Genomic DNA, 14,700 nt, shown 5'->3' on the forward strand with positions numbered 1-14,700 from the left:
TCGGGATAAAGTCATCGATGGGAATGAGTGAAGGTAAAGTTATGGATGAGAACATTTGTTCAATTATCAATAGATTTTTTAATTCTCGAAAATCAATTCGAAAATCGCGAATATGTTTCAATTGTCACAGTATAGTGTAAGAAATATAGTTCGGAGATATAAAACCTCAGGTTTTGTCATCACAAAACCTATAAATGTAGGAAAAAGTAAAATAAGCGAAGCAGATATGTAGAAGGGGATTAAGACGCATTATAGTGAAAAACCGACGTGCAACTTATCTAGATATAAGTAATTTTTGGAGTAAACTGGTTGGAACACACGTTTCTAGATCGACATGTCACTGAGAGGTCCACAAATTAAGATTTTCTACTTACAAAGTGATTGATAAAGATAAAAAAATCAATACGAATTCTTTGTAAAAATTTTAATTTTATCGCAGACTAAGGAAAATCCAGTCTTGACATTACAACACAAGAAAAATAAGTTAAAATGGTCAAAAGAGCATTGAGGTTGGACAAATTCAGTAAGGGATACAATACAATGGAGTGATGAATCCAGATTGGAAGCTTGTGTTTGTGTTGGAGTCGAGTTAGATACAGTAGGAGTCGAGTTATACGCAGGAAAAGTAAAGCTTTTCAGCTTAATGATTTAACAGAAAGGTCAAATTTCCCACGTTTAGGCAGCATGTAATCGAATAGTTTGGAAAAATTGCATTTTATCGATGGAATCTTAAATACCTGCAAATATTATTTGAAAGTTTTAAATAATTTCTTACCGATTGTGGAACAAAGTCGTTTCAATAAGTTTAAATTAGCGAAAGATTTTGCCTTCCAACGAGATGGCGTAGGTTGCCATACCTCAAAAAAGAGTTTAAACTGGATTGGTGACCACGGTATACAACTTCTGGAATACGTTTCTAACAGTCCCGACTGGCCCCCGAAAAAAACTTTTGCGCCTCTTTTTTACGCGAAATAAAAAAAACATTGAGGAAACCTCCTGCTAGATCCGTCAAAGAATTGAAGCAAAACTTGCAAAAAATATAGGATCCATTTACACTAGAGTGTTATCAGAAATTAACAAAAACTATGCCTCGAATAATTTTGAATCTAATTAAAAATAAAAAAGATGTCACTTAGTTGTAAACTTCCACATTTGTTTTATTAAAATTAGATATTTTTTTTGTTTTTTTTTTAATTTGTTATTATTCTGTTTAATTAATCGTTCTTATTAATTTAAAACATATTTTGTATACTTCTGGAAATCCAAAAATTATCGATGAATTAAAACTTTCGAAGTTTAGGTATGCTGGACTTTTGTTTTTGTTCTATAAAATTGGATTTTCTTTTAAATCTACATTGTGCCAACTGATATGGGAAGGGGCTCGTATTCATTGGGTAAACCCTATAGTTGGCTGTATGCTGTATACCATCGATAAAACAACGTAGTATGAAGTTAACACTTCTGTTGTATGTAGGTATAAGAATTTATTAACAAATCTTTAAAACTCATCCAAAAGATAATGAAAAATCACAAAAAACACAAAACGTTTACGTTTTCGGTCCTTTAATTTTTTGATACATTTTTTCGGATAATATAGATATCCTGTCAATTTACGAAAAACCACCTTCCTTGAAGATCTTGTCATACCTCGTCATCTACATATCAATTGAGTTAATTTTTTGTGATTTTCCATTATCTTTTGGATAAATTTTAAAGATTTTTTAATAAGTTCATATACCTACTCTACATACAACAGAAGTGTCTACTTCATACTATGTTGATAGAAATATTAGACTTACACTTGATCCATGATCTCCTTGTGGCCCGGGAAGACCAGTTTGACCTGGAGGCCCAGGATTACCAGCAGGACCTGTAACTCCATCTCGTCCAGGTTCCCCTTTCTGTCCTTTCAATGTAATTTCACAATGAGCTGCTTCTCCCTTTTCTCCTTTAATACCAGAGATACCTGGTAAACCACGTGGTCCGGGCTCCCCAGGATGACCATCTATACCGGAAAGACCCTATAAATTATCTGAGTTATACTTTCTTGTAATATAATAAAAATTAATTAGATATACTTACATCAGTTCCGTTACAACCATCAGTACCAGGTATACCGGGGGATCCAGGTGGTCCCATTACTCCAGGAATTCCGTGTAGACCAGGAAAACCAGGAACTCCGGTTTTACCACGTTCTCCTTTTGGACCTCTAGGACCAATAGGACCAGTTTCTCCTTTATCTCCTTTATCTCCGGCTATACCTTCACCTCCTGGATAACCTCTTTGTCCTTTTTCACCAGGTAAACCCGGTGTTCCTGGTGTACCCTGTTAATACATGGAAATAAAAATTAAGGATTACAACTAAAACAGTTACACAAAATAACTTACTCTGGCACCTTTTTCCGCAAAACACTTTGGTAAAAATTTATCAACGCCAGCTTTTGGTGAATCGAAGACATCGTAGCTGTCTGAATATTGTCTTCTACTGCTTGTTACTCTTGAACCGTAGCCTCCTGACCTTGATCGGGACTCGTTGTAAGAACCAGATCCGTATGCGCCTCCTAAATATATGTAAATAATGTTTAAAAATAAAAATTGCGTAAAGATGAGATATGAATAACATACCTCCTGATTGTGAGCCTTGCCGAAACGATCCTCCTGAAGAGTAACTTCCTCCTGATTGTGAACTAGAACCATAATTTGTTGAATAACCTGAACCTTGACTTGATCCTGAAATAGATCCTGATGCGGAAGCTGATCCAGTACTAGTTCCATAAGGATTTGATCCATACGAACTACCTGATTGAGAACTAGAACCAGAATTGTAATAGCTTGATCCTTGCGAACTTGGAGGATAAGGTGCTCCAGAATTTGGGCTTGAGGAACCTCCCGATTGTGAACCAGAACTGTAAGAACTGCCTGATTGAGAACTAGAACCGGCATTGTAATAGCTTCCTCCTTGCGGACTTGGGGCATAAGGAGCTCCGGCATTTGGACTTGACCCTCCTGATTGTGAACCAGAACTGTAAGAACCTCCCGACTGAGAACCAGAACCGTAAGAACTGCCAGATTGTGAATTGCCTGGATAAGAAGAGCCAGATGGTTGCCCACCTGGACCGTATTGTCCTCCACCTGCTGTTCCTGAAGTTGAAACTGATCCAGTTATCGTATTATATTGTGATCCAGATGATCCTGAATTTGTCCGATATTGTGGGCCGTACTGTGCAGTCCTTGGATCATAGCTGGGACTACTGGGATCAAAACGGGCATCATACCTTAAAATGGTAATTAGATACTGTAAGTCAGTGAGTGAGTAATAGGAAACGCAATTTACCTGTCACTGCTTGGATCTAGTCTCTCGTCGTAGTTTGGATGTCTACGATCGTATCTGGGATCGTAGCGAGGGTCTGCGGGATTAGACCTTGGATCAGGATACGACCCAGCTCTGCTTTCTCCGCCTTCAGGAGCAGTTGTTGTATAGTCGTCGGCGCGGCCTGGATTGTACGAACCGGTAGTGTCGTATCCACGTGCAAAATCATCCGGACTTATGTAGTCATCGTCCTCACCGTTGTCACCGTTATCACCGTCATCACTAAGGTCTCCCCTAAAACAAAACAACATACAAAGTAAACACTTGCACAAAGAGATTGAATAGACCAGAGTGAAAGCTGATATGTTTAAGTTAGTGTGATCATTTATAAAGAATGAAAGTGAAGGTAAAAAAGGAAGACAAAAACAGGCACCATTGAAAGGAGACGAAAAGCATGGAAAACACCAGGGATTTTCGCCCAACCTGGCATATACATCAGGTCGATGGCATGGGTTATGTTGGTTTTGGGGGCCGCTGTGGTTTGCCATAAAATAGAATACAGCATTTTTATGTTCATGATGAAGTTGCGAAATATCGAACTTCAGTAATAAATGTAGTTTCAATTTAAGCTGCCTACCGCATTCCCGACATTTTAACACTACCCCTACTACTACTATTTTACTACGTTTAACACTACTAATAACATGCAGTGTTATACAGCATGTGATAAAAGCGAGATATATTTTCTCGCAAACGCAAACAGTACACGTCATTGATTGCGTTTTAAACTATTTTACAAGGAAAAGTTTTTATATGGAATCAGAGAAATTCGCGGTATTTTAGCACATGGTCCTATATGGAAGAGATATCCCAGAGAGATTTATTATAGTCCAGGGCGCATCTGTTTTGAGATGGACGTTGAGAGGTGACTCAAATTTTTTTGCAGAAATTGCTTGAAAATAACTCAAATAATAATATTTGAGTTATCCTCCCACTCAAAATGGTCCGGAACATTGTTTAAATAATCAAAATGTCAAAATATGAAGGAAAAATTCGATTTTTTATTGGTTTTTTGATTATAACTTTAAAAATATTCATTTTTGAGAAAAGTTGTACCGACATAAAGGTTGCATAATTAAATTTCCTACAATATAAAATAGGTTAAAAATTTAAAAAATAGTTACCATTGTTGCAAAATAGCAATAATTGCAAAAAAAAAACATACAAAAACAAGTATTCGCATTTTACGTTTTTCAACCATTTGTGCTACACTTAGGATCTTCATATTTTACCAAGAAAAACGTTATGATATAGTAAAACAACACTGTAAATTTCATTAAGATAGGTTTAATAGATTTTGCAAAATAAATTTTGCAATCCAGCTTTCGCAAAAACAATCATTTTGTTTTAAATGTTGCAGGACTGAAAATAAAGGAGATACCAAGTTGAATTTTTTTTTACTTATAGAAGTGTACTGTACCTTTCATTTGCAATTTGCAAAATTAAAATCGATTAATTACCACGGCGTCAGGAAATTTTTTAAATAAACATTAATTTTTGGTGCTACGCGCAGGACAGCGGTGTTCGATTCACACAAGTTGATTTTCACCAAAATTTCTTCCAATCTTTATCTAATGTATTATTTTCTTACTCTATATTTTGTTGTATTTTAATATTTTAATTCCACAAAAATCAAACTAATTTTATTATTGTTTGTGAAATATTGTTTAAACAATTGGATATGTTTAAAAATAATAAACTTTTATACTCTAAGTTAAAATATATGAACAAAGAAAGTGTTGGCTAAAAAAAGTGTTATTTCAAAGGATAGAGTATGTGTTTTTATTTTGCAATAAACAAATTTATTTATTTATATCGAAATGTAATAAAAATTAAAATGTATCAATCATTATCAAAGGTCACTGAAATGCCCAATCAAAGCAAACTATCCGCTGTCCTGCGCGTAGCACCAATAATTAATGTTTATTTAAAAAAATTCCTGACGCCGTGGTGGATAATCGATTTTAGTTTTGCAAATTGCAAATGAAAGGTACAGTTCACTTCTATAAGCAAAAAAAATTCAACTTGCTATCTGCTTTATTTTCAGTCCTTTAACATTTTGAAAAAATGAATTTTTTTTGCGAAAGCTGGATTGCAAAATTTATTTTGCAAAATCTATTGAGCCGATCTTAATGAAATTTACAGTATTGTTTTACTGTATCATAATGTTTTTCTGGGTGAAATATGAAGGTCCGAAGTGTAGCATAAATGGTTGAAAAACGTAAAATGCGAATACTTGTTTTTGTATGTTTTTTTCGCAATTATTGCTATTTTGCAACAAGGGTGACTATTTTTTAAATTTTTAACCAATTCTATATTGTAGAAAATTTAATTACGCAACTTTTATGTCAGTACAACTTTTCTCGGAAATGAATACTTTTAAAGTTATAATCAAAAAACGAAGAAAAAAATCGAATTTTTCCTTCATTTCTTTGACATTTTGATTATTTAAACAATGTTCCGGACCTTTTTGAGAAGGAGGATAACTGAAATATTATTATTTCAGTTATTTTCAAGCAATTTCTGCAAAAAAATTTGAGTCACCTGTCAACGTCTAAATGTACTAATATTTTTACAGATGCGCCCTGGTCTATTAGCCCGTCTATTGCCTATAGAGGTCAACACAAGAGAGGGATTCGCAGTATTTTTCACCACGTGGTAACTAGTGGTTATCACTAACAGGGTAGAACAGTGCGTCTTTATATATCTAAAAATGACAATAAAATATTATTTGAAGTACTTAACCGTCTGAGTGGGTTACCCACTGTTCGCTGTTGACATCTTCTTCCATATCGCTTTCATCTTTCATCAGAGGGTTTTGAAGGTTCTTCTGTTACGTTTCAATGATTTTCTGTTCATCATATATCTCGTGGACATCATCATCAGCGTGCACTCATTCTTCTACATTCTAAGGGACGCGGCCCTTAACAAATTTCTTTAGCCTCTAGATCTGACTTTTCTTCGTAAGCAAGGCTTCGCCAAATTTTTTACCAGGAGTTTTTTATAACTTTCTCATTCACAGATTCCCAAGCTTCTGCTACCCAGTTAATGATGTCTTTTATATTTATTTTCTTGAGTTTTTCTAATAGTGGCAGTAATTGATCCTCATCACTGATTAGTCGCCTCAATTTCCGCTATTGAATCTAACTTTTTGCCTCGAAAAACCGTTTTCGAGGAAAACTTAAATAATCTTTTATATTTATATTATCAATACACTCAAGGAGTTTGACCTATTTAAAATGCCTAATTTTGGAAAAATATTATATCTCACTGTGTACTGATTTTCAGCCTTAGTAAATGGATTTAATTACCTTCGTAGGAAAGCAACTTTGATACCCTCTCAGTAATGAGACCCCTCAAAAATGATTTTGTAGGATTTTTGAAGAGCTATAAGACTGTGTAAATTAAATCGTAAGATGCCTTTGTTTTTAATTAGGGCGGGTTTAAAGGGCTCGAATAAGGGGGTGTTTGCTGGTAAATAGAGGTTTTAAACAGCTATATCTGGCAAACAGTTCCGGATTAAGAATCTTGAGGCCCCTATGCAACCCAAGCTATGAGGCCCCTTAAAGCCTTCGTCTTCTCCCTCCAAAACCACCTCGGTTAACCCCTCCATCTCTATCCTCCATCTGCAGTTTTAAGTTCAATATCTTCTCTCTATAATGATTTACTGAGTTGATTCGTTCTAAAATGTTACCCAAAACCCATTCATTACGAATGTTTCTTTTTTTGACATTTCTTTCAACAAACACAGCCTCTTGAACTGTTTCATCCATTTGATTAGTGTTTTCAGCAAGAGAATGCACAGCATATTTAAAGACGTTGTAACCTTTAGACAAAGCTCTTGTTGCGTCAGCCCTTGCACTCCATCTAGTACTGCTTGTTCTTTTAATGACTAGATCGTGGCGAGTGGGATCTCTTAGTGGAGTTTAATTTAATCATTTGATTATAACTTTCCAACGGTGGGTAGCGGCTGAAAAAAAGACGCAACTTTCAGCAGCACTTACTCCAACTAAATTAAGCGAGTGTGCGGCAAAAGGAATTAGTGGAGTCACTGAAGGTTTTCACCTCCGATTTCGTTGAACCTTCATAGATTTTCATGAAAATTGGTGAGTAGTTAGAAGATACTTCAAGGAACAAAGGTGACATGAAGCCAACTTGCGCTTTTACCCTGGGGGTGGATGCCACCCCTTCTCGGGGGTGAAATTTTTTTTATTAAAAATAATACCAGAAATCGATAGAGGGGCAACTTCTAAGCAAAATTTGTTATATAAAGTTATTAACATAAATCAATACTTTTTGAGTTATTAAATATCAAAAATTTTATTTTTTCTTAAAAAAAATGCATGCCTTAATGCTGTTTTTCACGTATTACTCAAAAACTATAAGCTTTTATTAAAAAGTTATTCTTACCAAAATTAAAGATTTAATACACTCCCCACTTAAAGAACTAAACTAATATTATTTCAAAGTGAGTTATGGGTAATTGAATGTATATTTTTTTCGACGAGTACTCAAATCTAAGTATTCAAGCTTACATAACGGGAAAACGATGCATTTTATAGAATATATTTGTTAAGTACTAGTCAAAGTACTTTGGAATACCTATCAAATGAGCTCCAGTAGAACTTAATAGCATTAAAATTAAGCAAGTTATGATGAAAATACGAGAACCCTTTCGATTTTTTTAGGAAAAAGTGAAAAATAAAGCATACGCCATTTCCACAAAAATGTAAATTTGTAGTAATCCTCACAATAATTTCTTTAGGTTAACATAGTTAATGATTTCAACAACTTTAACCGGTTTAGGATGCATATTTTTGAAAAAAGATATGATTTAAGAAAATCAGAATTTTTAAAATTATCGTACTTTTCATTTTCTGTTGATAATAACTCCAAAAATACTCAATATACGTACAAAATGATATATAACCAAATTTTATTTTTTTCTGTTTCAAATACTTTACCCATTTTACTATTTCCGTAGAATAAAAAATAACCGAGATAGAAACGTTTAAAATTTCAATTTTGCTGCGAGAACCATGTAACCGGGGCCATTTAACCTTTTATTTTTTTAAAAGTAAGAGGTTCAAAAAACTAAATTCGACGTTTTTTAATAGCTCTTAGAATTAACTTTTAACTAATTTTTAGGTGAACCTCATATCTTAAAAATTAACGGAGTTATTTACAAAAAACAATAACATTTTTTGGAATAAATTTTAAAAGATAAAGTTTGAAACATTTTTGGTGCATAAATTTTAATGCTATCAACTTGTTCGAGGGCTTATTTGATAGATATTTCTTAGAACTTTGACAAATGTTTAATAAGTTTATGTTATAAAATGTATCATTTTCCCGGTATTTAAGCTTGGATATTTATATTTGTGTACTCGACGAAAGAAATATACATTCAATTACCTATAACTTACTTTTAGTTAACATTGAAAGGTTTTTCTTTATTTGATTTTCTATTAGCTTCAATTTTGACAATTATAACTTTTTTGTAAAAGCTTATAGTTTTTGAGTTATTTATGAAAAATTGGATATTAACATGCATTTTTCTCACGAAAAATTAAAATCTTTGATCTTTAATAACTCAAAAAGTTTTGATTTATTTTAATAACTTTATATAACCATTTTTAGCTTATAATTTGTCCCTCTATCGAATTGTGGGGTTATTTTTAATAAAATAATTTTCACCCGCGAGGAGAGGTGGCATCCACCCCCAGGGTAAAAGCGCAAGTTGGCACCATGTCACCTTTTTTCCTTGAAATATCCTCTAACCACTCACCAATTTTCATGCAAATCGATGGAGGTTCAACGAAATCGGAGGTAATAGCTCATATCCACCTTCAGTGACTGCACTAAATGTAAATTGCAAGTTTCCTAATCTTAGTTAAATGAGCCTGGATACCATTACATTACATTTGCCTGACATGTTTGCTGAATGATTGTCCGCTCATGTCGTTTACATCAATGCCACAGTCTTTTTAAACGATTAAAACAGCAAAAGAAAGATTTTCTCCAGTATGGCTACTTATGGGTATGAATGTGAGAAAACCCTCATACACTTTACCATCAGCTGGATTTGTATATCTTAATAAATAGTAAACTGGTCAATATGAGACAAATCTGGTATTGAATCGACACTTAAGGAGCAGTGTTTGGCTTCCTTAATTTCTTTAACAATTGTGTTCAAAACGTGTATCTTCCCAGATCTTTGAAGATAAGTAAGAACGCTTTCCAATACCGTTAATGCCATACTTAGCTAAATGAGAGCTTAAAGAGGATCGTACTCTGCAAGTAGCTCTAAAATGCCTAAGTAGTTATGCCCATTATTTTGTGAACGAAGGATCTCTGTATCACTTCTAAACGCTAATCCGCGAGAAGATAGATACTTACTTAACCACAGAGACTACTCTTTTCAGAACGTGAATCCAGTAATCTCGTTCTGGATTAAATTAAATTTACAAAGAGCTGTCAATTCGACCATGAAGGCACTGCCTGTCGATGAGTGTTCGCCAAGTGTTCGTCAAATGTACGTCATGTTCTCCAAAAAGTATACATGGAAAGCAATAAACATTTCAATTTGAGTATGTTAGCCAATGTCTCTTAATTTTTTTTACACTGATATATTTTCGAAAAATCATAGATTGTGTAAAAAATCTCTGTTGCTTCCATGATGCTGAAAAACTTCCATCAAGATTTTTACATTCTGAAGAACCTTTCCCAATCCAAAATTTCTATATGTCTTCAGTTATGGTATTCCATATTCCTATGTTGTTTCCGAATTCTGGGCCCAATTTACCTTTAACTTCAATTTTTAACTTAGTTTCGGTTTCTGGTTCTTTTCTTGAACTGGTATATCTGTCATTGTACGTTTTTTCATCTTCTTCAGGTACGGAAGCTATGTTTCCCTCGGCTATTTCTATTTCATCACGTGCATTTTCATTGGTGGCAGCTTTCACTAGCTGTGGATTTATATTGTATTGTATTTGTATTGTGCGATATTTGAATTTTTCAACTTATGTGATTTATAGTTTTTATTTAATTCTAATTATTATTTTTTCATTTTGGGCCCTACAAGGCCCCCTTTGGGACCGAGGCCCCTAGGCAACTGCCTACTTTGTCTAATGGTTAATCCGGCACTGCTGGCAAACTATTCACTGTAATGAAAATCTATGCACAGGGTAATTTTAGTCATTAAAAAGCTACAAATTAGTAGTTTATAATTCTTTTCATATCTTCAGTATTTTCGGAGATATTTTGAAGTAAAAGGTGAAAAATACCAAATTGCAAAAAATCAATTTTTCTTTAAACTCCAATTTTTCCAAAATTAGGCATTTTAAATTGGTCAAACTCCTTGAGTGTATTGATAATATAAATATAAAAGGAACTACAGAAAGGTGAAGACCAATTTTGAATGAGGAAGGTAGTTAGGGGGTTGTTTTCACTGATTTTTTCGTAAAGAAAAGCAGGTACCGACATTTTTTGTAAGTCGCTTAATTTTCATGCTAGAAACTTTTTATTATTTTTTTTTAAAGATCTAATTGTATACTTGAAAAAATATTATTTAAGTTTTCCTAAAGACATTATAGGATTTGGTTTGTGTTACTAAAAGATACAATTCGATATCTACAGTTTTTTTGATTAAATTCATATTTTTTGAGGTATTCTCAAAAAACCCTCTAAAAAAGTTGATTTTTTCGTCGAAAAACTGTTATTTTCAAGCGCGAATAACTCGAAAAATATTAGTTTTACGAAGAAAACGTAAAAAACGTTTTTTCCTTAGAATCACTTTTTCCATCGAATTACATGGTTAAAATGTAATAAAAAATTCCCACCTCCGACATGGGGTGGCAATCACCCCAAAGTTTTAGCGTATGATAGCGGCATGATATATAAAATGATCCTTGGACTATTCTCTACCTTCTGTGAAAATTTCAAGTAAATCCATGCTGGACGAAAAAATTGCGAGCCAAAATGCTTCATATCCTCAATCGACTATTGGGGCCGACCGACCGGCTCTGTCCCGTCATACAGCTGACCGACTGTAATAACTGTTATTTATATTTATTTTAGAATGTGTGTACTGATTTTCAGCCTTAGTAAATGGAAATAATTACCTTCGTAGGAAAGCAACTTTGATACCCTCTCAGTAACCCCTGTTCTACGTTTCGCTTGACCGACCGCAGTATGTTTCTCTAAACAATCACAGTAATCAACTGTGAAAAATCTAGCTTTAGTAAATTCAAATAGATTTTTCAGCGCTGTCTCTTGGTCTAATACGTCTCAGATGAATGTATTCTTCTATTAAAGGGTTCATTACTTCCTTATTATCATAGGCTCTTATTGCATTGAAAACGAAAGTAATGTACCTATAATGATATGCTTAATAAATACTGATCTTCTTCTTCTTCTTCTTCTTCTTCTTCTTTTAATAGGACTATGTCCTGTTTCTTCTGTTACAGTCTCTGCTGCCATCCGGAGCTCCAGCTCTCGTACCATCATTTTTTAGGTCTTCCTATGGTTCGCTTGGTGTTGGGCTTCTGCGTCTTCGCCCATTTCGCCATAGGTTCAGGGTCCATCCGATCTACGTTGTTTCTCCACATGCGTCGTTGTGCTCTTGCTCTTGTCCATCTCACTACGTTTTGAACGCGTAGCTCTCTCAATGTGTCTTCGTTTCGTATTCCATCTCTGAGTGTGATACCTAACACTGCCTGGGTAATTGCAGGGTGGATCGAGTAGCTCTGCGATTACCACAGCCGGTCCCAAGCCCGGATAAAATGTGGAGGGTAATTGGCAAGCTTAGCAACCTACCAATCGTAAAAACTAATACTGCTCAAAGAAACAATGTGAAGCCTCGGAACCGGATTGATAATATGAAGACGACCACGGCAAGAAATAAGGACACGAGAAAAACCTCCAAAACCCAGATGAGAATAAACACTTGGAACATAAGATCGCTCAACACTAGAGATCAAGAAATAACCCAAGAGTTAATAGAGAAAAAAATAGATATATGCGCTCTACAGGAGACCAAAAACAAAGGAAAAGGCCAGTCAAAATTAGGCGAATATATACTAATCTACAGTGGAGTAGCAAAAGAAAACAGGGCCAAAGAGGGTGTAGCCTTACTAATACACCAAAGATACCAAAATAACATCAAAGAGTGTCAATATGTATCAGAAAGGATTGTCGCAGCAAAAATTATAATGGAGAAGGAAGACCTGAACATCATCGGAGTATACGGCCCAGAAAATAGTAAGCCCCAAACAACAAGGGAAATATTCTATGATCAATTGCAACAAGTAGTAAATCAACTTAGAGGAAAGTTGATAATACTGGGGGATTTTAACGCTCAAATAGGCAACCAAGTAATACCTGGAATTAAACAAAAACATAATGAGAATGTAAAAAACGAAAATGGAGAACTGATGATAAACTTCTGCACGAATAACGAACTTCGAATAAACAACACCTTTTTTGACCACAAAGACCAACACAAATATACAAATGTACATTCAATAATACCCTGGACAAAGATCTATGATAGATTATGTTGTAACTAACAGAGATATACATCCATCAAAAATAAGTGACGTAAGATACCTTTACTCAGCAGATGTAGGTAGTGACCACAGCCTAGTATTATGTAAAATTAGAATCACCATGAAATGCTTCACACCTAAGAGAGTGGCACCAACACAAACACAAATCAAAGTCGAAGGGCTAAGTAGGGAATCCACGGAGTACTTATATAGAAAAAGAATATCAGAGAAGATTGCTGATAATGAAATACTAGAAAACGACAACATCGAGGAAAGCTGGAAAAAACTCAAAAGAAACCTAATTAACGCAGCAACAGAATCACTTGGAGAGAGGAAAGTAACGAATACCAATATATCAAAAAAGAAAACCCCATGGTTTCGAGAGGAAGTGAAGATAAAATGTGAAGAAAAGAAGAAAGCCTTTTTACAATACAGAACACAACAAACACAACAGGCATACAACCACTTAACTATAAAAGAATTTTAGAAACGAAACAAACACTTTAGTCAGACAAATAAAAAGAGAATACTCGGAGAGTTTCTCAAAACAGATGGAACACGACTTCTACGGAACACAAATGGAAATATGGAGAATGATCAGAGGACAAAGAAAAGAGATGAACGAACTAATAAAAACGAAACACATTCAGAAGGAAACTTGGGCAGACTATTTTGGATCTCTGTTTGCTAAAGATAACGATAACGAACCACTAACACCTGAAGTGACAACAAACGAAGAAATAAATATTGAAGAAGCAGAGGTAACGGAAGCATTAAGGAAATTAAAAAATAGAAAATCACCAGGAGAGGACAGAATATCGAATGAACTCCTAAAGTATGGAGGACAAGACCTGACCAAACAATTATTAAAGCTAATCCAAAAAATAATAGAACAAAACAGAATACCACAAGAATGGAGATCAAGCATCGTAATACCTCTCTTCAAAAAAGGAGAAAAATCGGACCCGGAGAATTACAGAGGAATTAATTTATTAAACACAACACTAAAATTAACAACCAAAGTGATAACAAACAAACTCAATAAAATTATAACATTAGCAGAAGAACAACAAGGTTTTAGCTCGGGAAGATCATGCACCGACGCTATATTTATAATGAGGCAGATTCAAGAAAAATCGTTAGAATACAACAAACCGGCATACTTATGTTTCGTGGACCTTAAGAAGGCATTTGACAGGGTCAAATTAAAGGACGTTATCCATTTATTGTACGCAATAGAGGTACCTCTAGGAATAATTAAAACGATCGAAAATATCTACCAGAACAACACAATAAAAGTAAAAGTAGATGAAGAACTAACTGACCCAATTGAAGCTGGCAATGGGATAAGACAGGGAGATTCCCTGAGTCCTCTGTTGTTCAACCTGATCATGGACGAAATAATAAAAAAAGTAAGAACAAAAAAGGATACCAAATGGGAGAAAAACAACTTAAAATAATCTGCTATGCAGACGACGCAATACTAATCTCTCAAAGTGAAGATGATTTACAATGTATGCTGCACGAATTTGATATAACCGCTAGAAAATTTAACATGTTAATTTCCCCAAAAAAGACTAAATGCATGGTTATAACAGCAGATCTAATAAGGTGTAAATTAGAGCTGGAGGGTCAAATAATAGAACAAGTCATGGAGTTTTAATATCTGGGCATCACACTATGCAGCTACGGAAGGCTCGAAACAGAAGTGGAAGATCAGATGAATAAATCAAACAGAGCAGCAGGTTACCTGAATGAAACAATATGGAGAAATAAAAACAT

The 14,700-nt window shown here is 34.4% G+C and overlaps 1 protein-coding gene across 1 annotated transcript in view; it reads right to left on the reverse strand.

Annotated features, from left to right (window-relative positions):
- LOC114326278 (collagen alpha-2(IV) chain) overlaps positions 1-14,700 on the reverse strand; it is a 73,876-nt gene that overhangs the window by 18,723 nt on the left and 40,453 nt on the right. Inside the window, exons 4-8 of the mRNA XM_028274624.2 lie at positions 3,335-3,604; positions 2,626-3,275; positions 2,389-2,561; positions 2,083-2,325; positions 1,800-2,021 (exon numbers count right to left, since the gene is read on the reverse strand). Of these exons, the coding sequence (XP_028130425.1) occupies positions 1,800-2,021; positions 2,083-2,325; positions 2,389-2,561; positions 2,626-3,275; positions 3,335-3,604 (1,558 nt within the window). The remainder of the gene's footprint in view (positions 1-1,799; positions 2,022-2,082; positions 2,326-2,388; positions 2,562-2,625; positions 3,276-3,334; positions 3,605-14,700) is intronic.

The sequence above is a fragment of the Diabrotica virgifera genome, chromosome 1 (assembly GCF_917563875.1).
Source record: "Diabrotica virgifera virgifera chromosome 1, PGI_DIABVI_V3a".
Classification (NCBI taxonomy): Eukaryota; Metazoa; Arthropoda; class Insecta; order Coleoptera; family Chrysomelidae; genus Diabrotica; species Diabrotica virgifera.